Source organism: Vicugna pacos, chromosome 17 (genome assembly GCF_048564905.1).
Source record: "Vicugna pacos chromosome 17, VicPac4, whole genome shotgun sequence".
NCBI classification, from domain to species: Eukaryota; Metazoa; Chordata; class Mammalia; order Artiodactyla; family Camelidae; genus Vicugna; species Vicugna pacos.
This window is the reverse complement of record NC_133003.1, coordinates 40,503,832-40,527,100: the sequence shown is the minus strand read 5'-3', so window position 1 is coordinate 40,527,100 and position 23,269 is coordinate 40,503,832. Positions and strand designations below refer to the sequence as shown.

The window sequence follows — 23,269 nt, the reverse complement described above, 5'->3', positions numbered from 1 at the left end:
GTTGTTTCAGAATGAAATTTAATCACCACAAATGGCAGTTGGGGAGGTTGGGTGCGTATGACTCGAGGGAACACTGATGGTTCTTTTAAACAGACAACAAGGTAAGTTGTGAGGAAAGAGAGCCCTGGAGGTTGAGCGCCGGCTTTCTTTGGTCTTGTTTCGCAGCCTAGCTCCGTGCAGTAAGTCCACGCTTGCCTCCTAAGTACAGCACTTCCCGAGTCAGTAGCAGCCTGATCCCGTGCACCACGCCCCCTGCTTCACATGCGACTCTCCTCTCACCTGTGTGATCGAGCAGAGACATCGAGTAGTTCAGAGCCTTCAAGGTGGACAAACCTGACTCTCAAACTAATCTCTAGCTGTGCAGCTTGGGTCATTTACTTTATTTCTCTGAGCTTACTTTTCCGTATATTAAAATAGGGCTAGCCATAGTAAGAATACTTAGCTCACAGGGTTGTTGAAGGACTGAATGAAATGCATATGGAAAGTTCTCAGCCTGGCATATGGCAAGCACTTGAAAATGATAGCAGTAACTATCATTAGCTTCGTGACTGATGTGAAATATGTAGGGGGAAAAAATGAAGAGCAAGAAATTTTCTAAGGCGGACCAGTGGCTTAAAAGATGTCCAGCTGAACGTGGCTGTCGGCAGGTGATTTTGCACATCTGTGGGCAGGGGGTCTGCTTCCCCAGCTTAGCCTCTCTAGCTGACGTTAGAGTCCCTCCTGTCTCTTCCCATCTTGCTCCTGGTTCAGATCATTGCCCTGATACCTTATTTCAGTGGGCTTCTCACCTCTTCTAGAGAAAAGCTGGGTGATACCTGTTGGATTTCTATTAGTAACTCAGTAGCTGGAGTGAGTGCACATTTCCCATTGTTCTGTCAGACTCCAGACAGAGGCTGGCCTTTCATCCCATGGTTTGATGGATTGATGGTTTGCTGTTAGCAGAACCCGGGGCAAATCCCCAGGCTTGACAAAGTGAATTTGGCTGCAGCTGACAGCGTGTAACAGTAGAGGAAGGGTACCCGTCTGACACTCACAAGGCACAAGGCTGTGTGCAGGCTCTGTCCTCTTAGCCATTTCTCACGACTGTCCCTTCTGTGCAACCAGGACCTGCAGGCTCAGCGGCGGTGCTCAGCACAGGTTGGCAGCTGGACTGAAAGGAGGTCTGCCTCATCTCAGCTCACAGATGCTCACTGCAGTACTCTGTAGCATCCCAGTCGCTACGAAACCACCAGACAGTTCACTGGCTACGGTCATTCAAACCAGTTACTTGACGTTGTAGACCCAAACTGCGGCTCATATAGATGAGGCCTTGAAAGCTACTCCTGACTCTAAAATGTTGAACTGTCACGGTGACAGGCTTTTTAGAAGCCAAACCCTTCCACTTCCTCTTCAGTCTAGTTAATATGACATGACTCAGCCCCAGGGGGCGATTTGAGAAATGTCAGAAGACCGCAGAGGTCAGCCCCGTCCGGGTCCTGGCTGCAGGGTCAGAGGATCGCAGGGGTGCGCATCCAGACTGAACGTAGAGGGTTACCGTGAGCCCAGGCCTTCCAGCAGCCTCCGCTGTGCTCACAGCCCCTTAAGTGCAGGCTGTGTGTTTGCCCAATGGGTCCAGTAAATTGAAAGCCATCCCCCGTTTCAGTGACCACTCATATACGGTCTGCTGTTTCAAAATTAAGTGCCTGGCTGGGAAGACCCGGGCCTGTGGATTGCTGTGCTGACCTTTGAGAACGTGAAGGTTTGGGTCCCCAGCCAACAGTCAGGCTGAAGCTTTCCGTCTGCATCTGGCACCTTTCAGAGCTGCTGACCTGACCAAGCGTGTTACATTCCCACTGCCTTTGCTCCTAGGGATTCCATTAATGGTGTTTCCAGAGGGGTGGTGGGTTCTGTGAACTGTGTTTTACACATGTTAACCTAGAGAAATGGCAGGCTTCTGTTCTCCTAGCAATGTGTCTGTGTGTGGTGTGCATACACACACACACGCATTTTATGAACGTATGCACATATATTACCTACACGTACATGCATACTGGGTTGTGATGTCAGACATATTTCTTGCTGAGAGACAAATTATTCAGGAAAGACACTCTCCTACATGATAGCATAGCAGTGGCAGTCACAGCCGTCTGAACCTGTCTCAGAGGCCAGCACCCATCTTTACATGTTGCCTAAAGTACAGCCTTTTTCTCCCCAGAGAGAACAATCTAACACTCAAGGCATGAGTAGTAACAGGAGTCTGTCTCCTTCCTAGAGACCGAGCTAGAAATTAGTCATATAGACTCGAAAAACTAGCCCCATTCTCACCCGGCATCTTAACTCCTTCTTCCAGGGAAAAGGGACTTTGGTGAAAATGATGGAACTGTTAGAAGGGAGGTCTGACTGTGCCGGGAAGCACCACTGGAGAGAAGAGAACTTAGAACCTTAGGCTCTAAAAGCAGGCCTTGTGATGGGCGATGAGAAGAGGTATTTTTCACTGGAAGCTGGGCCTTAAAGATCTTTCATCTCTCGCAGGCATCCCTCAGCCCACGAGTACTACGATCCAAATGACTACATGGGAGGCATCCATCAGGAGATGGACAGGGAGGAACTGGAGCTGGAGGTACGAGGACCATCCTGGTCGCTTTCTAACAGTCATTATTAAGATTCGTAAGTTCTCTGGAACACTGCTTTGCAAGGAGAATGGCTGTTTAATAATGTTTATAGGACAACAGTGCTATTTATGTATTTATTTTTAATTTTTTAATTGAAGTATAGTCACTTAGCAGTGTGTCAGTTTCTGGTGTACAGCACAATGCTTCAGTCATACATGAACATACATATATTTGTTTTCATATTCTTTGTAACCATACGTTACTACAAGATACTAAATACTATACAGTATGAACTTGTTTATCTATTTTACATATATTAGGTAGTATCTGTGAATCTTGAACTCCCAGGGTATTCTTTCCCACCCCCTTCCCCTGCTGGTAACTGTAAGTTTGTTGTCTCTGTCTGTGAGTCTGTTTCTGTTTTGTAAGCAAGTTTGTCTTTTTTTTTTTTTTTTTAGATTCCACATATAAGTGCTATCATATGGTATTTTTCTTTCTCTTTCTGGCTTACTTCACTTAGAATGGCAATCTCCAGGTCCATCCATGTGGCTGCAAATGGCATTATTTTATTATTTTTTTATGGCTGAGTAGTATTCCAATGTATAAATACACCATAGCTTCTTTATCCAGTCATCTGTCCATGGACATTTAGGTTGTTTACCTGTGCTGGCTATTACAAATAGTGCTGCTGTGAACATTGGGGTGCATGTATCTTTTTAAATTAAGGTTCCCTCTGGATATATACCCAGGAGTGGGATTGCTGGATCATAAGGTAAGTCTATTTTCAGTCTTTTGAGGAATCTCCATACTGTTTTCCTTAACGGCTGCACCAAACTCCATTCCCACCAACAGTGTAGGAGGGTTCCCTTTTCTCCACACCCTCTCCAGCATTTATCATTTGTGGACTTTTGAATGATGACCATTCTGACTGGTGTGAGGTGATACCTCATTGTAATTCTGATTTGCCTTTCTCTGATAATTGGTGATAATGAGCATTTTTTTCCTGTGCCTGTTAGCCATTTGTATGTTTTCATTGGAGAATTGCTTGTTGAGATCTTCTGCCCATTTTTGGATTGGGCTGTTTTTTTCTTGTTAAGTTGTATGAGCTGTTTATATATTCTGGAAATTAACTCCTTGTCAGTCTCATCTTTTACAAATATTTTCTCCCATTTCATAGGTTGTCTTTTTGCTAATGGTTTCCTTTGCTTTGCAGATGCTTATAAGCTTAATTAGGTCCCATTTGTTTACTTTTGCTTTTATTTCTATTGCCTGGGCAGACTGCCCTAGGGGAACATTGCTGAGATTTATGTCAGAGAACGTTTTGCCTATGTTTTCTTGTAAGAGGTTTATAGTGGCTTATCTCATGTTTAAGCCATTTTGAGTCCATGTTCCTGTGTGGTGTGAGGGAGCATTCTAAGGACACTACCACTTGTTGATGATCATTGTAACCGTGACAAAGTAGAGGTCTTGAAAAAGCTATCAAGTATCTCAGGAGCTAGATTTAGGGAGTAGGGTGTCAACTTGGTTAAGTCTTTGGTATTTAGTTAAACTTAACTTTATGGGAGTGGACCTTAGTTCTAGCTTAGTGTCTGACACCTTTGAGAATCTGATGGAAGCTGTGGTCTCTTCCTGGAAAAATGCTCCACTGTCTTAAGAGCTTCCATAAAATTTCTGGAAGGTCATGGGCTCCAAGAATATCTGCCCAGTTATCTGTTACATCTGAACACCACCCAAATCATTATTACTTTCTATTTCCCTTTAACTCATCCAAATTACGGTCAATTTATTTTAAAAGAAATGCTGTTCCAGTGGCTTAGGCAGAAAAGCAGCGTCACTCGCCATGGACAGACGGTGCCACACAGTAAATGCAGAGGACACGAGGCCATGTTATTAGGTCCCAGTGCTTGTCCATGTTGCCTGCTGAGGGCTAGGGGCCCACTCTCTCCACTACCTCCTGCTCCCTCTTTCTCTGAGGAGATGGGCTAGTGTTTAAGAAGTGTTAGACTAGCCCAAACTGAGTCTTCCTTCCTAAAGGAAGTCCCTTTCTCCTTGTGACCCATCTAAGAGCATCTTGCTTTTGGTAGAAGCGTGTCACTCTGAAAGGCTTTCCCAGAACCTTGTTATTCAAAGCGCAGTACCAGGACTGAAGCAGCAGCCCCCAGATCTACAAAGCCAGAATCTGCATTTTACCCAGACCCCTGGGTGCTTCAGTGCACACACCAAAGTCCTAGAAGCCCCGACCTGGAGGCCACAAGCCCAGGGAAAGAAGTCCAAGCTTCCATCAGTTCTCATCCTGCGTCCCACCGGCGAGGCTTTGTGCGTTTCCTTCACTGGAGTGTGGAGCTGTGACTCTGAGCCTCCAGTATCACCCCCACTGTCCGTGCAGAGTGAAGTCACACGGACTAGAAATGATGAAGCTCTTTGTGGGACTTCAAGACTCTGTTTAGACACCTTCCCTTTCACAAATAGAAATCAGAGACTCTTTACCCGCATGCTTATATTCACGTCTACCCCCTTGCTTTTCCTGAGCATCTGTTACGGTAAAACTCCTGTTAAGCACTAGAAATACAAAATCAGGAAGTCAGCACCCTGCCTGCCCCCTTAAGGAGCCCATATTCCTTTTGGTTCATAAGCCATCAGCTTAGCCCCTAGAAAACCAAACTGTGGCCATTCTCCACCTGTAGCTCCTTTGGGCGGTTATCACGAAGTACGGTGGGTGCACACCAGGCAGGAAGGCTGCTTTACCTTTGGACTTCTGTTCACAGCAGCTCAGATGTCACCAGGGTATTTCTGTTAACTGAGCCTAAAGTGAACCTGGCGTTTCTGGATGAATGGCTTCTCCTAAGTCAGGCAGAGTCTTCCCAGTGCTGCCCGCGGCCACTCACCAGGAGGGATCTCCCTGGGGAGACCAGTGTGAGCACCTCCAGGAATGCCCGGTTTTGGTCATTTCGAGAAGCTTAATGAACAGTGGCCCTGCCAAGAGCTGGGTTTCCTAAGGCAGCCCCGGTTTGGGGGGGGGGGGGAATGGCACGTCCCCATCTTCCCTGCCTCCTCCCGCGATTTCTTCGAATAGTCAACAGTCTGTCTCTGCGAGGCCCCGTCAGCGCGTTTTGTGTAAGGGGGCCCGTCTCAGCACACCGCTCATCAGCTGAACAGATCAACGTCTGCACCTTTTGAAAAATCACTAGTTCCGGGGATATTACATAGGAGGAAAGTACAGGAGTGTTTGGGGATATTATGGAAGCAAACGCACAGAGGAAAACAGATGTTCTCCCCTTTAAAGCACACAAAATGATCATATTTAGGTAAGTGTCAAATCCCTGTTATTGTGAAACTGCTTAGAGTTAAAAGGATTACACCCAAGCATACCCAAGGGTTGAGCCGCCAAATAATTACCCGTAAATTTTCAGGTACTGAACACCTGCTCTAGATCCTCCTGTAGGCAATTATGAAAGACAACAGACGTCTGAAGATGGCTTTTTTCTTAGTCTGTTTCCTTAATTTCCCAGTTGATTCATCAATAGTATCCTCCCCAGGCTGCTGTCACCTGTGTTGTGTCCTGATGATGTTAACTGAGACCAGAAAGGAAAGGAAAGCCACAGTTTGCGCAGGGAGACTGGAGTGATCCCCACACCTGGCTTCGTAGCGTGACCTCAGCAGACACTAGGGAGATGAGACTGTCCTGGAGATGCTGCCAGCTGCCCCCACCAGCCTTTACATTTTTCTTAGCCTTTAAGCCACATCCCCAGGGCTTCTCCTGGGAGCCTTCCCGGGTCGGCCCCGCCCTCACTGAGTCAGCCTCCTCACACTCGCCCTGTTTCACCAGCACTTGACGTCTTGTCCTTCCCTCTGCTCTTCTCCTGGCCTGTACAGCACTCGCCCAGATCCCAGCCTAGCTCAATCCTTTGTCCACAGGTCCTCAGCAGAGAAGCTCCCCTCCCGCTCCGTCTAAAGCACCCCGACGCCAGCGGGGCCATTTCCTACTTACACTCCTGCCCAGACAGTGCCTGGCAGACAGTAGTGAACCACAAAACACTTGTTGAATGAAGGAATAAATGCCTTGTCACCCAATCTCAAATGTAAGGTCCCCGAAGGAAAATGCCGTCATTTTAGAGGCATCTCTCCCTCCCCCACCCACAGCACCAGGCAGACAAATACGCCCAGCACTTCTGGATCGACCGGGTCTTAGAGTTATGCTTCAGTGACCAGTCTTGCTCGAGGTGAATAAGCCTTTGAATTAGTCTTTGGGATCCCCTCTGATTAAAGTGGCTGTCATTGAAACAGAAAGCTCGACTCACCACGGCGGAGCGGCCCCCTTAATTCTGTTAATTGAGCTTGCGTTTCACTCTCATCTACAATGTCAGACCGCGTGGTTCATTTTTATCCCGCAGTCCATCTAGATAGACCAGTAAGCAACAGGACAGCAGCGGTGGGGGAGCCACCATCATCCAGATAATGCTAGTACGTTATTCCTACCAGCCTGGTGAATGGTCTTCTCTGCAGTCCTGTGTCCCTCATCACAGGCAGCTCTGTGCTGGTAACTTCTATACTTCCGGTGACGGGCGCCAGCGTGTAAGGCTCTACCTGTAGCTTGGGGTCAGAATGAAATACTGAGAATTTACAAACCACCCCAGTAAGTTAGAGGAACTGCAGTTTCCACTGAGCCCCCAAACTGTAGAACAACTGAGAAGTTTCAGAGGAGTGAAGTGAGTTTCCCAGGGCAACCTGGCTGGTCACTGGCAGAGCCAAGCTTATCTGTCCTTTGGATCTTTAGTCAGCCTTGGACTCTCACACTAATTCAGTCCATTTAATTGAGCGCCTACCATGCACAGTATACATGGCTAGATGCTGCTTTCGCTGCACAATTCAGTATTCAGCCACCACTGCGCTACTGTAATCTTCCTTCTGAGCAGCCAAGGTAAAACCCACATCTGTGCAGATCCCAAGACAGTTGCAGCTCTTACACTGTTGTGTTTCAAGAACTGAAAACCTCTCATGGTTCAGTCTGCTTAACTGTTAGCAACGGGGCTCTTCTCTGTGATGTCGAACCACCCCCTGGAGATGGAGTGACCACAGCTAAGTCTATCGTGTGCTTTTCTAAATGACAATTTTTCCAGCTTCTGTTTGGTGTTCCTAAGAAAATCCAGGTAACAAGGAAATATTACCGCCCACGCCATCCGATCTAACAGCAATGTCCAGGACACACCTAGAGTCAACCCCAGAATGCCCTGGGCTTTCTCATTACTTGCAGTGTGCTTTGCCAGCATGTGTTCATTCAGTACTACTCATCCTTTTTAGAAGCAGACCATTTCCAGGATAGGAAGTGACCCCCAGAGGACTGCCCTTAAACTAGAATCACACCCTCCTTCTTGAGTCTGTTTTAAAGATCAAGTCCTAAAGTTGTGCTTCACAGCCAGCTGGAATTGGAGGTGGAGGAGAGAGCTCTGACCTCCTCAGGCAAGTGTTCCAGATGGGAGTCCGCTCCTCCCGTGCCCTGACAGTGTGCAGCCAGGCCTGGGCTTCTCAGATCAAGGACAGAACTTGGCCTTTGTAGTTTTAAAATCTAGTCTAGCCAAAGTGAGAATGACAGCCTGTTGTGGGAAAATTTTCAGTGGCTCAGTGCAGCGTTGGGCTCTGTAGCATTCCGCTATAGTGAGGAAGCATCATTCTCAGAATCTTAGTAACAGAACCTCTCCTCGACCAAGCAAAAACATCTGTTCGCCATCATGTGTTGTATGTAACGTAATTCCAAGCAATATGGGGAATCTCTGACTACTTTGCTAACCACATGTGGGTTGATGGCAGTATCTAAAGTGTTTAAGTATGGAAAAGTGTAAGATATGGTCCTAGATTAATTATCAGTGATTCCGGTGAAAATATTTTGAAGCAACAAATGCCAACCTGTCATTTTGTTCTCAAAGTTTTCTCCCTAGTTGTAAAAAGTAACAGATCCATTGGAAGAAATTAGAAAATTCAGAAGGGAAAAGTATAGGGGGAAAAAAATCATCCCACATGAACTAATGTCCACTTTAATCGTCTCCACATACCTGTTGGTCAGAACAGTGATCCAAAAATACAGTAGAAATGCTTTTCAAGTTAGGTTTCTATCAAAATCATGTTGATTGGCAATACCAGACTACTTACATTTTTGGTACGAGGCCAAATCTGTGTAATCTTTTTTTTAATACATCAGCCCTTCAGCCCCCACATTCCTGTGAATCCTCCTCTTTCCTACCTGAATAGCATGATTTCCAGACCTTTCACTTCCCTGGGTACTAGGTGTGTATTACAGGGTCACACTTCTCACTCTGAAAGACCATGGAGACCAGGTGGGCCAGTTGGTGTAATATTTAACATGTCACTGACCAGTACAAGATTGTCCTCTGCACAGTGACACTATAGCACACCCCTGGCCACTTCAGTTCCGTACTGCCTCAGCCCGTCCACGCCTCGGCCAGTTAGACTGGTCTGCTCATCGTGTTGGTTAGTTAGCACAGCAATGTCTAATTACTGTACAAGTTTCTCAACACACCTGTCAGTTTCTGCACTTACCTCATCGTGACCTTGAAGCAGACTTTGGTGTTAGAATGAAGCCCAGTGGAGCTGTGACAGCTTCTGAACTTTTTAAAGAGATACTCACCTTGGCGGCCACTCATGCAGAGAAAACTGACCTGTGTTACTATTTCTCTTCAGGGAAAAGTCATCTCACAACATTTACTGTCGTCTCCTTTTTTCTCCCAACAACCTCTCCAATTATCCTTTTCTCTGCTTTGGATGCATGTGAATCTGATCTAGAACCAGCCGGCTTCCCCCCTAAAGCCAGGGCATTAGACCCAAACAAGTAATCACAAAATCCCAGAGTCACACTTCCTGTGAGGAAGCGCCGAACCCGAGAGAGTCTTCCCTTCCGCCCGTGCCCAGGTGACGTGGCACCTGAGACAGAGACTTGCGGCTGTGTGTGACACAGGGTGATGTGGGACTTGTATACCGGTGGTCTGCAAATGGGTTATTCCCAAGTGTTTGGAAAGCATCTGCCCTCGTGGGTAAACTGCTCCCTCCGTTATTTTGCTTAGTCTCTTTCTCAAAATAGGAGATGAGAAATTTCCATCCAACTCAACTAAATTGTCAGACGTTCATGGGATTTGATTGAAGAAAAATATGCCAGATTGCTAAAGCTATCATCAGGAAGTCAATGAATGAATTAACATATCACTGTTCAGAAAATTAAATTATCTTAGGGGGAGGAGGGGAGGCGTGAAAGAGAGACACGCATTGGGCTACAGACAACTTCTGTGACTTCAGGCAAGTAACCGCACCTGCACGTAGTTCGGACGGTACCATTTGTAGGCCTTTCCCGGGGCCCGGCGCAGTGCCGGGAGCTCTGCAGGCCTCATCTCAGGGACTGTTCAGCCTGTCCAAGCGGCAGGGTGACCTGAGACTTAGTAGCGAGCCCATGAAACCCCATGTGGAAGCTGCCAGAAAGAGCTGGGGTTGGGGTCTGCCTGTCCTCCAAGCCCAAACTCTTCCCCACCACCTTGTCCTCCACGTCAGCCGGAGAGACCGCTGAAGCTATCAACCAGATCACGGCAGTCCTCTCTTGAGAGTTTCCCAAAGGGTCCCATAAAGTTGAAATAAACTCCGAACTCCCCATGCTGGCCTGTGGGCCCCACGGCCTGGCCACGCTCAGCCCACCTCTCTTCTCCTTGCTCATAGGGCTTGGGCCCTGTTGGCCCAGGACCTTTGCGCCTGCTGTTCTTCTGCCTAAAAAGTGTCCATGGTGTTAGGCGCTCTGCTGCTCCCAGGGGAGGGGTCACGAAGTATCTGCTCCATTACTGCTTTGAGCTTCACCACAGAAACACTTGTCCTCACCACCATCCAAGAGCAGCCAGAAGAGGGGGAATGGTCCCAGAGCCAGATCCCATCTCAGAGCCCCTCTGCCCTCCGGGTTGGCAAGCAGATAACACTAACCCCCAGACCAGGGGACCTGCCTGAGAACTCACCCTCAGGGGACCCTTCAATCAGGCCAGTAGTTCACTGCGGCAGAGTCTCATGTGGGTGGTGGGCAGTGTGGGTAGAAGGGGAGACTTGACGCATGGGCACTTCCAGAGACCCACACCTCTTCCTCCCAAGGCTCCAACAATTTTCAAAGTTCTGACTTCATTCCGAAACGCAGACTCACTGGCAAACACAGTGTGGTGTTCTCTGTGCTCATGTGTCTCACATTTGGACTCACTTTGCTTTTATCTTATTTAATTTGCTGTAACAGCGGCTGAGACTAATTTCTCGACTGTAAATATCACAGCTGTTGTGGAAAGCATTAACTGCGTGCTATCACGTTACCCTCTGTTCTTGGATCCGTTTCTGTGTAATCTGTTTGCATGTTCTCTTACTGTGCATATTAAGGGAACACAACGTGAAATAATCTCACCCAGCACGTTGGAAACATTTGTACTGAAATGGCTGGATGGTTTGGGGTTGGAAATATTCTTGTTTGTGGCAGACACTGAAAGAATACTTTTTAAAAGCCCTACCCCAGAAGTCTTGATGCCGAGTGAAATATGGGTCATTTTTCTTTGGGGAGGAATCAATAAAATAACTATTTTCTAAATGACTTTATATTGACTGAAAGGTCAGAAATGCCCTGAGCATTGATCCCATGTCCATCATCACTTTTTGTTTAGTAAGTTAACCCCTCTGCACAGCCAGATGCAAAGCAGTCCAGTTCATCATTTAAAGAAAACGTTTTCCGAGCCCGCCCTGCCTGCCGGCTCTCACTGGGCCTGCCCCTTCTCTGTCTAGGAGGTGGACCTCTACAGGGTCAACAGCCAGGACAAGCTGGGCCTCACGGTGTGCTACCGGACGGACGACGAGGAGGACATTGGGATTTACATAAGCGAGGTATCGAGGCTCATTTTTTGCTAACAGCCAAAGCAAGACCCGGAGAGTCTTTTCTCTTGCTTCTGTATGTTAACCAACCTTACCTCTGGCTCACTGAGATGTCTTTGGAAAGACACAAATTTCTTGGTCCCCTTTATCACACACCGTGGAGTTCTGTCTTTACACAGGGGTTAAGTTCTAATGTGAGCACAAAAGGCAAAATTACCCTTCAGAAGCCTGCAAATCGGCCATAAAAGGGAGCCATTCACATGGTTCTGTGTGTTCAACCCCCAGGGAAGAGCAGACACATTTCCCAGCTCGTGTCACTGAACGGCATGGTGGAGGGAGTCATTTATACTTTCTGACTTTTTTGCTTTTTCCTTTCGGTGAAATGTGCAATTCCAAGATGATGGACGCTAGTTTGATCTTCCCAGAGAAGACAGTGCAGAGGGCTGAGTTCAGTGTGGATACTTTACCTTGCTCTCCCATCTTTGCAAGCACAGAAACCCAATTCGGTCAGGAAATAAAACCTACTACTTTGCTGGGATAAACCAAGGGCTGTGCCTGCTAGACTTAATGATTATCCCTGTGGGTGTACGTCGTCCACCAAGCTTCAGTTGGTCCATCATTACTGCATTCGGGGGTATCTCTCCCATATTCAGTCCCATTTATCTCAAGGATATTTCACTTTTAAAGTTATTTTCCAAAATGTAATATACACATTTGGTAAAATAATTAAGACACGGTTGCTAGTCAACATGACGAAGGGTACCTTTTAACCTGTTGTACAGCACACTGGATTTTCACTCCTGTGTGTGGAGCACACTTCAGCTGTGCCTCCCCATCCCCTCAGGCCAGCAGGGTTGCCACGTAGGATCCAGGAACACGGCCTGGAAAGGGCTTGGAAACAGATGAGTCTACATTTGTCTCTCCTTGCATGAAAGTCAGTCTTGTTTATTTCTGTGCAAAATGAAAAACAGAGGCGTGAGCACGACTGAATGTTAGAGACAGACTTTGGACAGGGCAGTTGTTTACTTTCATGCATGTCTGAGTTACCAACTCAGAGCCGAGGTGTCTGCTATGTGTTTCAGATCGACCCTAACAGCATCGCGGCCAAAGATGGGCGCATCCGTGAAGGAGACCGCATTATCCAGGTAGGTCGCCTCCCCACCAGCAGCCTCGTTCTCTGCCTGTCACTGAAGAACAGGCTGGTGCTAACAATAGCTCTAGGGCTGAAAATGCAGAGGTTTACGATCAGGGATTACAAACTCAGATATGCAGTGAGACCAGATGAGTTCAATTAATGACTGGAGCGCACACTAGGAAAATAGCAGGTGACAGGGAGTCGTGAGGACGCCCCATCCAAAGAGAACAGCTGCCCAGCACCTGCCAGGAGGTGAGTCAGCTCGCCTCATTTCCTTTCAGTTTCCTTTCATTCTCTTTGGGCCACAGACGCAGAGACGACACGTCAGTGGGCCAGATCAGACCAGGTCTTGTGAAATAATAATGCTCCTTTTAGCTTTCTCTGACAGATTCACTTCAGACCGAGCGTTTCAAGTTTAGAAAGTCTTTTAAACTTTAGGGCTCACATTTAACTACTAGGCACAGAATGGCTCTTAGAAGTAGTTAGTTTATCTTTACTGCTTGTTGCTCTTTCGAGTCAAGATGAGACCACTGGGTTCTCTCTGGGCTGCCGTCTTTCTTAGTCTCACAGAAGCTGAGATTGTTTGGTTCGTGGGTAAAAGGCTTAGCGACCTCGTCTCATTGGTGTCTTCTCATTCCTAGTCTGCTGTGTTTACAGCTACCCTTACAACCTCCCCATGAGTAATGTTCATTTTCCACTGCTGGTTCTGCACTTCCCCAGCCCTCAGCCCCCGCCTTCGTCCCCACAGGGCCTGCCTGCCCAGCAGTAGTGCCCCTTCTGTTGCTTCAGTTTTCCAGGAGCACCTACCCTTGTGCACGCAAGTCCCGGCTTCCTTGCCTGGCCCTCACTGTGTCGTGGGAACCCCACTTCCCCGAGGTAACCCAGCCCCATCACCCGGGCGAGGAGCACCACCCCCTTTGCTGCCTGTTGCTCCACTGACACAGAGAGTCAGACGGAAGACTCACCTTCCAGCTCGGCGGGGTCACTGCTGTGTCCCCAGAGTGGAGACCTCCAGACCAGCAAAGCCTGAAGTCGCCAAGGCGGGGAGCAAAAATTCTCAGAGAGTTACCAGGTGTGACAGGGAGCGAGTCGGTCCCATTTGACATTGTGTCCCACCTAAAGACTAAAGAAATGGTAGTGTCAACCTGGGGACATAGAACACCCTGTCTAATTCCATAATCTTCACATCAGACCCACGCTGCCTCCTTTTCTCCCCTGTTATTCAAAAATACCTAGAGTAATGCTTCAGCATATTCCCCTTATGCTCCCGCCTCAATATACTGAATTACGTCTCCTTGGATTGCTTCTCTTTTCCCTCTTCACACCACTGTGCTGGTTCTCAGTGCCACCTGCTGGAGTCCCAGCCACTGCAGTTCACATAGCTTCCTCTTGCGCACCACACCCTCGGAGGCTGGCTCCTAGACCGAGACATTGCATGAGCTGGAGCAAGGCCTTTCCTTCTGAAAGTCAGAGTTCTTCTCAAGCTATACGTAAGGTCTGTTTTCCAGGTGTAAGTGGGTGACAGGTGCCAACGAGAAACAGTGGAGGATGATTGGCCACCCTCTAATCATGCTGTTGCCCACCCCTCCACCACCTCCTTTCCTTTTTTTTTCTTTTAAGATTAATGGGATAGAGGTACAGAACCGCGAGGAGGCTGTGGCTCTTCTAACCAGTGAAGAAAACAAGAACTTTTCGTTGTTAATTGCAAGGCCGGAACTCCAGGTGAGTCAGCACCCTGTGAAGCTGGGTCCGTAGGTCTGAGTCAGTGACCGAGTCACTCGCCCTGCAGAACACTGTCTAGGCGTGGACTCTGAACATAAAGGCAAGCAAGCGTACCCTGAGAAGTTCACCTGATTTGCTGTGACTTCGAATCTATTGAATTTTTGATCCTTTCAGGATGCTGCTGCCATCCACCCGGGCAGTTACACTGCAGGGATCATCATGAAGGAAAAGAGGCGTAAACACGACCAGGGTTATGCCCAGCAAGATGTGTGACTTCCTAAGGCCTGACAAATATTCCGGCCTAGATCTGTGTGGGCCTCATTTGTAAACGCAAGGTCTGCACAGCACTCAGACTGTATTAATGATACCGTATTGAGTACTCTATTGGAAACATGCTAGAAGTAAATTTAAGGTGCTCTCATCACCCAAAAAAATAGTAACTCTGTGTGGAGATGGCATGTTAGCTTGACTAACCACTTCTCTGTGTATATGTACATCATCATCATGATGCACATCTTACACACAATACAGTTTTTAATTTTAGAAAAGAAATACTGGTTAGCAAGCTTTCTTAAAGGGCTACATAATATATCTGGCTTTGGGGCCACATAGATGGTCTCTGATTGCTCGCTGCTGCCCCTGCAGTGCAAAAGCAAGCAACCACACACACTATATAAACCAATGGGCAGGGCTGTGTCCCAGGTAAACCTTTAACATAAAAATAGGCTTCAGGCTAGACATGGCCCATTGGCTGTAGATCTCGGACCCCTGAACTGTCTGTTCTTTAATGAGCAAGAGAGAGAAGGGCCTGATAAAAGTGATCAGCCTCGCCCAAGACTAACAGCTAGTAAGTATACCTTGGTTGTCAGAAACAACTCTTTGCACACTGCCAGTGCTTTCTCTTTGGGGCATGCTGAACTTGCGGGTGGGGGGACAAGGAAGAGGCAGGGCTTAGTGTCCCTGACCCCCTACTCAGTAGCCTCCTTCACTGAAAGCCGCTATCACGGCTGTCATTAATTGCTTCACCCTGCAAAAACCAGACAACACAACACGTCCCCAGAAGTGTGGTGTAGGCTGGGCTTGTGGTTACTGTAAGGATTACAGCCAAACAATGGGCAGGTTGCATTTTGATGACTCCTAGAAGGAACCCTAGAAATCTTTTCCTCCAAGATACTGTCCTTTCTTAGAAATAAATGAAACGAAATCAAAAGCAAACTGTTATGAAACAAACATGTGTCGGTGGCTTTCTCTCCCCAGCTGGACGAGGGCTGGATGGATGACGACAGAAATGACTTTCTGGACGACCTGCACATGGACATGCTGGAGGAGCAACACCACCAGGCCATGCAGTTCACAGCCTGCATGCTGCAGCAGGTAACGCCCCGGCCCCTCTGAGTGGTGGGGCCATCCGCTCCCTGCCTCTCCCATCATGATGCTAGACCGTGAGAAACCTCCCCTCCTGGAAGACGGCAGGGAAAACGAGCTACGTGCTTTTCTCTCTTTGCCCACGAGTGAAACGCACGCTGATATTCTCCCAGGCCAAGACAGTGCGCCCTGACCTACTAAACAGCAGTAATGCGAGGTCCCACTGACCACCTGATACCTGTTTGGAAAACACACGTGCCAGGAGTAATGTAGATCAGAGAAAATACAGCCCTGTTTCCAAAAGTAAACCAAGTCCTTCTGTTTAACCTGAGCTGCCGGCACCCTTTTGCTCCCCTCCATGACCCACGGTTGTCATCGTAACCACTGAGTTGTTGAGTTCTTTATGAGCTAAAGGAAGCCGTCTGTGCCTCCTGCTTCCCCGGCACGGGGTCCTGGAACACCTAGACCCATCCACTGAGGGAAGGTGGCTGTTACCCTCATTTCTTACATGGGGCCCAGGATGAGAACGAGGCTAAGCAGCTGCCCAGGTAGCTGGCTGGGAGCTGATTCCCAGACCCCGGTCCTAGAGGAAGGGTCACTCCTGGGAGCTACCCCTCCAGCCTCCCTCACTCTGCGCGTCTGTTCTTGTTTCCTGTCGTCTAGAAGAAGCACGAGGAAGACGGCGGAACGACGGACACGGCCACCATCCTGTCCAACCAGCACGAGAAGGACAGCGGCGTGGGGCGGACGGACGAGAGCACGCGCAACGACGAGAGCTCAGAGCAGGAGAACAACGGCGACGACGCGCCCGCGGCGCCCCCGCCGCTGGCGGGGCAGCGGCAGCTCACGTGCAGCCAGGACACGCTGGGCAGCGGGGACCTGCCCTTCAGCAACGAGTCCTTCATCTCGGCCGACTGCGCCGACGCCGACTACCTGGGCATCCCGGCGGACGAGTGCGAGCGCTTCCGGGAGCTGCTGGAGCTCAAGTGCCAGGTGAAGAGCGCGGGCCCCTACGGCCTGTGCTACCCCAGCGGCCCCCTGGACGCCGGCAAGAGCGACCCCGAGAGCGTGGACAAGGAGCTGGAGCTGCTGAACGAGGAGCTGCGCAGCATCGAGCTGGAGTGCCTGAGCATCGTGCGCGCGCACAAGATGCAGCAGCTCAGGGAGCAGTACCGCGAGTCCTGGATGCTGCACAACAGCGGCTTCCGCAACTACAACACCAGCGTGGACGTGCGCAGGCACGAGCTCTCCGACATCACCGAGCTGCCCGAGAAGTCCGACAAGGACAGCTCGAGCGCCTACAACACCGGGGAGAGCTGCCGGAGCACCCCGCTCACCTTGGAGCTGTCCCCCGATAACTCCCTGAGGAGAGCGGCCGAGGGCGGCGGTCCTGGCGGCGAAGGGGCCACGGGGCCCGCGGAAGCTTACGCGCCGTCCCCAAAGAATCTGCTCGCCATCACGGAAGATCCCGAAGTGGGCGCCCCGAACTACAGCCCTTCTAAAGAGCCGGACCCCGGCCCGGCCCCGGAGAGCAAGGAGCGGAGAGCCAGCGACGGCGGCGGCAGCCCCACGGCCAGCCCGAAGCCGGGCGGCTCCTACCTGGCGCCCTTCCCGCACTCGCCCTACAAGCACGCCCACATCCCGGCGCACGCGCAGCACTACCAGAGCTACATGCAGCTGATCCAGCAGAAGTCGGCCGTGGAGTACGCGCAGAGCCAGATGAGCCTGGTGAGCATGTGCAAGGACCTGACCTCGGCCAACCAGGCGGAGCCCCGAATGGAGTGGAAAGTGAAGATCCGGAGCGACGGGACGCGCTACATCACCAAGCGGCCGGTGCGGGACCGCCTGCTGCGGGAGCGCGCGCTCAAGATCCGCGAGGAGCGCAGCGGCATGACCACGGACGACGACGCGGTCAGCGAGCTGAAGCTGGGCCGGTACTGGAGCAAGGAGGAGAGGAAGCAGCACGTGGTGAAGGCCAAGGAGCAGAGGCGGAGGCGCGAGTTCATGATGCAGAGCCGGCTCGACTGCCTGAAGGAGCAGCAGGGGGCCGACGACAGGAAGGAGATGAACATCCTCGAACTCAGCCACAAAAAGATGATGAAGAAGAGGAATAAAAAGATCTTCGATAACTGGATGACCATCCAAGAACTCTTAACCCACGGCACGAAATCCCCCGACGGCACTAGAGTATACAATTCGTTCCTCTCGGTGACTACTGTATAATTTTCACTTGTGCGTTATGTACAGAAAAGAGACCACCACTACCATTGGGGTAGAAATTCCTGCCTCGTTCAATGCGGCAAGTTTTTGTATATAAGATAAATACCGTCACCATGTTTATAGTCGAAATTGGCGACCCTTACAACTCTGTATTTGGAGGTGGACGTTGGGGAGGTATTTTAAGTGGGAAAAAACCCACCCTTAAACTATCTTGGAAGGCAATATTAACACAGCTTTTTTTCCAGATAGCAATGGTACTTTTTTACTCGTTACCTTTTACATAAAGTGTTTTTAAGCATACTTTCACAGAATAATTTGTTTAAATAATTTGTTTCAACTATATTCATATGAGAGAGTTACACACGCTTTTCTTTTCCTGCCAAAAACAGATACAACTGCCAGTATGCATTTTTAATGGAAGCCTATTTTATAATGTTACTCTGCTAAATGTGTTTCATACGAGTGACCAGTAATATATTATTTAGGTCAAAGTTTCAACTCAAAACCACCAAACTCAGTGGTTAACGACTTAATACACCTAACCAAGCCAGCAGTTTTTAGAACTGGGATACACATTTAAACATTTTTTTCTGGTTAAAGTTCCCCAGAGTGGAAAGGTTTTAAAAGAAAGCAAAATATCGTGCAGCTTTGTGGAAGTTTAAAGCATGTTTGCAGATACTGCAACCTGTTGGAAGAATTTGCATGTACAGGAAAGTTGTGGATGGAGACAGTTTGTGGAATTTTAAGTGCTCATTGTAGTAAACCTTTGCTTTGTAGATTTGAGGGGACAGACTTTTACAAGCAGATTCATGAAATCATGATTAGTTGCATACATTAAGTAAAATGAAGTTAAAATAAATTATTATTTTCTATTTGATATGTTTTTGAAGTGATTCCTCATTTTGCAGTGCCTATAAAATAAAAGCCTTTTGCAGTGTATTTTTTCCTTCATTGTATTACCTGTCACCTTAGAAGAATTTGAGTCTTTCACATCATCCAGTGCCTTCATTCTGCCAGGAACCCAAAGAGAGCTGTAAAACCAGTCTGTTGGGGGGAAAAAAACTGAACTCACCGTTTAATCTTGGATTCTGACTCTGTCTTGCAGAAAGCCTCAACTTGGCCCAACATCCTATACACTAGAATAACTGTGAGCAAGTGTATCAACCAACATCATGTTTGCAATGAGACCTCTTTGGTTCATTGCAACCATTACTATTGGAATATCTAACATCTCTGAGTGGCTCGGCCCAACTTTCCATGTCTAAGATGCACCTCCAGACTCCACAGTATTTTCATAGAATAACAAGGATCACCAAAGTGGAAGAGCTTCAAAACTGGTACCTTTCAGACTCCAACAACCCACAGAATCCTACATAATGAATTTGCTGCAGATTGTTCCCTGATTACAGTGTTCACACAAATCTCAGCTTTAATATCTACTGAAACACCTCATACCCACATAAGTGAATGAATGATCAGGAAGGATATCATTTTCATTTCCCATGATCCTAGATGTCTGCTTTCTCACTGAAATTTTGATTGAAATGGCCAGGTGTTTCGGCACGTCAGACAGGCATTCCTCCCACTCAACCTATTCAAACCAAAATTCCTCCCTTGTGGCCCAAATCTTGAGCCTAACTAGCAGTCATGCTGCCAATGCAACAACTTAATGAAGACACTGGTATAGTTATTCCTCACTACTAATATTTCTGTTCATTACCTCTTCCAGACCAGGCATTGCAAAGATAATTAAACCCGCTACATTCATTTTTACAAAAGGTGGACTATTAGCGCCACGGTTTTCCAATTCTCTCCAAGGTCACCATCCAACAGAATTGCATCCCTGGCTCCCAGGAGCAGCTCCCCATCTCCAGCTCTCTCACCTCACAGCCCTTCTTGGGGCTGTGAGAACAAACACCAGTCACATGAAACACAAATTGCTGCAAGACGTACACAGGTTCCATGTAAGTATATGGGTTTCTTTGGCGACATAGCTCACCTACCTTGTGTTCTCATGAAAGGCCAGAGGGGTGCACGTGGCCACAAGAACAAACGGCCCAACCTAAACAGTCGAGGTGACATCAGAGTTAAGCTGAGAGGTTTCTAATCAGGGCTCCCCGGGCACCTGTGAATTTAGGGGTCAGCCTGTGCCATGTGTGAAAAAGTGGAGGGGAATTTAAACAGTAACATACGTTCAAATCCAATTCCAGATCCGTCAATTACAACTTAGTTTTTAGATCACTTTTCCATATGGATACACTTGGTCATAATGTGCAATGTAATACAAGATTTCCCAAATCAAATTTGGCAGATCAACTCCTAAAAGGTATTGCAAGAGACCTTGGAAATCATCCATTTGTCAATGAGCAGAAGACTCAAGGAGACAAATTTGTCTCATTAATAAACAAACTGGGATATGAATTTAGAACCTGCTCTCCACAGCTCTCATCACCACATCCACAGAGGAGAGAGGTCACTGTCGTGTGCACACTTAACTCAGGCGCACTCAATCCTGTGCCCTCAACTGAAACACAAACACATTTCACCAGTGGATGCCCTGGAGTGAACACAAGCTAGGAGACGTGAATCTGCCATTTTTCATTGAGCCTGAGCTCCCGAGTGCCTCTGAGTGCAGGCATTTTCCAGCCGGTGGCCGAGCTGGAGAATTTTCCTGGGCAATGGTGACAGGAGACAATTTATAACTTCTGTTCTCCCAGATGTGAAACCCCAGTTCCCCTGTAAACAGAACGACCCCTGTACCCAACAGGCCTTTCTGCTACCACAGCTGCTTGCACATTTTTAATTTTCTGGGTCCATTTAAGATTCTGATGGAAGCTATGGATTCTCTCCACAGGAAAACATGTATAATAAACAACACAAATACATAGCATATAATTTTGGAGACTTTCTGTGCCTCCCAAGTCCATTCATGGATCTCCCCTCAAGGTGCAAAGAAATACAAGCTTAGACCAGCTGAATTGAACAGTGCTCTTATTTTTCAAACTATTTTTCCAGTTGCATTATCTAGCACTCTTTGATTTCAGTGATTATTTTAAATATCAAAGAATACATTTTCCCCATTAGAACCCTAATAAAGCCACTGAAATTCAACAAACCACTAACACTTACACTCTTCCAGTCATTATGCTAATGGTTGTTTCTCCCATAACTAAATAAATTTTGGAACTACGAGGACTGATTTCTGATTCTCCGTAACAGCCCCTCTGCTGGATGGATGACAGCACCGTATTCAAAAACATAAAGGAAAAGAAATGAGAATATACTGACCATCCAGGCTACACTGTCCAATACAGCAGCAACCAGCCACATCTGGCTGTTAAACAGTTTGTTAGTCTAAACTGAAGTGTTCTGAGAAAATAGATTTCAAAGACTTGGTACTTAAAAAAAAGGAAAGTGCATGTCTTGGATTAAGGAAAAGTTACAATAAATTTCACCTTTTTACTTTTTAATGTAGCTACTAGAAACATTTAAATCACACATGGGATGCACACTTTATTCCTACTGGGTAGCACGAATACAGAGACTGTCAGGCATGTATGTGTAAAACATTTGACCTCATGATCTCGCCAAATCTATGAGGCAGTTCTGCTGGGCAGATGGCCTCATAGACAGTTCAGATTCAGATTAAGGACCTCGTCCAGATGAGTGCAGAGATGTGACTTCAATTTGCATCAACTTGACACCAAGCCCTTTACCTCTCACCACTATGCCTGCACGCACTTCTGAAGAGGTAATGTTAACTCTGTTCACGTTACGCTACTATTTGTAACCTAGTCATGACTATGGCAAAAGAAACTGCTTCAAAGTGACAGGTATTTCACTCAGTTCCCTTTGAGTTTTAAATGACAGAGTATTGTAACTCTCCTGGCAAAAACATGACAACGTATAAAAATACAGGAATTTGGGGCACAAATTAAGCTTCACATCCTTTAAATGAAAACAGAAACAACCCAATCTGAAAATGGGCAGAAGACCTAAACAAGCAATTCTCCAGTGAAGACAAATGGCCAATAGCAATGTGAAAAAAAATGCTCAATATCACTAATGATCAGAGAAATGCAAATCAAAACTACAATGAGGTGCTACCTCACACCAGTCAGAATGGCCATCATTCAGAAGTCCATGAACAATAAGTGTGGAAAAACGGGAACCCTCCTACACTGCGGGTGGGAATGCAGTTTGGTGCCGCTGTTATGGAAAACAGTATGGAGATTCCTCAAAAAACTAAACATAGACTTACTCTATGATCCAGCAATCGTACTACTGGGCATATATCCAGAGAGAACCTTAATTCAAAAAGATACATGCACCCCTATGTTCATAGTGGCACTGTTTACAACAGCCAACACGTAGAAACAAACTAAATGTCCACTGACAGATGACTGGATAAAGAAGATGCAAATATATGTATACATACACACAATGGAATACTACTCAGCCATACAAAAGACTAAAATAACACCATTTGCAGCCATATGGATGGACCTGGAGAATGTCATTCTAAGTAAAGTAACCCAGTAAGAGAAAGAAAAATACCATATGATATCATTTATATGTGGAATCAAAAAAAAAAGATAAACTTATTTACAAAAGAGAAACAGAATGACAGACATAGAAAACGAATTTAAGGTTACCAGGAGAGAAAGTGGGTGGGAAGGGATAAATTGGGAGGTCAAAATTTGCAGATACTGACTACTATATATAAAATAGATAAACAAGTTTATACTGTACAGCACAGGGAAGTATATTCAATATCTTGTAGTAACTTATGGTTAAAAGGAATATGAAAATGAATATATGTATGTTCCTATATGACTGAAATATTGTGCCATACACCAGAAATTGACACAATATTGTAAATGGACTATATGCCTATAAAAATATATTTTAAAAAATGAAAACAGGAGATTGAAAACCAAGAATCACAGTTGTGAAGTCGAACTACACATCACCTAGGGAATACTAGTTGGAGAACTAATTTGGATTATAAACTAAAATGAAAACTAACCAAATAATTATCTAGTTGTAGCCTGCGAAGGTTACAGGTTACTTGTTAGCAAGATAGCTCAAAACCAAGGAAGCAAACAAATTTATGCCAGAAGCAACTGCAATTCCCACCATCATTTCTATTTTCTGGCTGTATTAGGCATGTTAGGATTTCTGCAGAGTATCAACTAATCAAAAAGAAATCACTGAAATGGAGATAAGATGTGAGAATTCTCATGGAAAATGCTGAACTCGTCTATTGTGATTAAATGTGAATTCCCTAAAGCAGTTACAAAACAAAGTGAGGTTCTTTGGGTTTCATTCAGATGAGTTTTTCTGCTTA

The 23,269-nt window shown here is 47.0% G+C and overlaps 1 protein-coding gene and 2 long non-coding RNA genes across 5 annotated transcripts in view; 1 reads left to right on the top strand and 2 right to left on the bottom strand.

Annotated features, from left to right (window-relative positions):
* On the bottom strand, positions 1–14,275 carry LOC140686803 (uncharacterized). Its single transcript, XR_012060733.1, has 2 exons — positions 12,241–14,275; positions 1–279 (listed from the first exon to the last, which is right to left on the bottom strand). It is a non-coding gene; the product is annotated as an uncharacterized lncRNA (long non-coding RNA).
* The window catches only part of PDZRN3 (PDZ domain containing ring finger 3), a 217,874-nt gene extending 199,078 nt beyond the window's left edge, over positions 1–18,796 (top strand). For all 3 annotated transcript variants that reach the window (XM_072941713.1, XM_072941715.1, XM_072941714.1), the window contains 6 exons: positions 2,512–2,599; positions 11,391–11,489; positions 12,560–12,622; positions 14,233–14,334; positions 15,592–15,708; positions 16,363–18,796. In XM_072941713.1, coding sequence (XP_072797814.1) covers positions 2,512–2,599; positions 11,391–11,489; positions 12,560–12,622; positions 14,233–14,334; positions 15,592–15,708; positions 16,363–17,922 — 2,029 coding nt within the window. In that variant the 3' untranslated portion in view covers positions 17,923–18,796. The remainder of the gene's footprint in view (positions 1–2,511; positions 2,600–11,390; positions 11,490–12,559; positions 12,623–14,232; positions 14,335–15,591; positions 15,709–16,362) is intronic.
* On the bottom strand, positions 3,012–11,384 carry LOC140686804 (uncharacterized). Its single transcript, XR_012060735.1, has 2 exons — positions 9,908–11,384; positions 3,012–7,181 (listed from the first exon to the last, which is right to left on the bottom strand). It is a non-coding gene; the product is annotated as an uncharacterized lncRNA (long non-coding RNA).
* Positions 18,797–23,269: the final 4,473 nt, after the last annotated feature.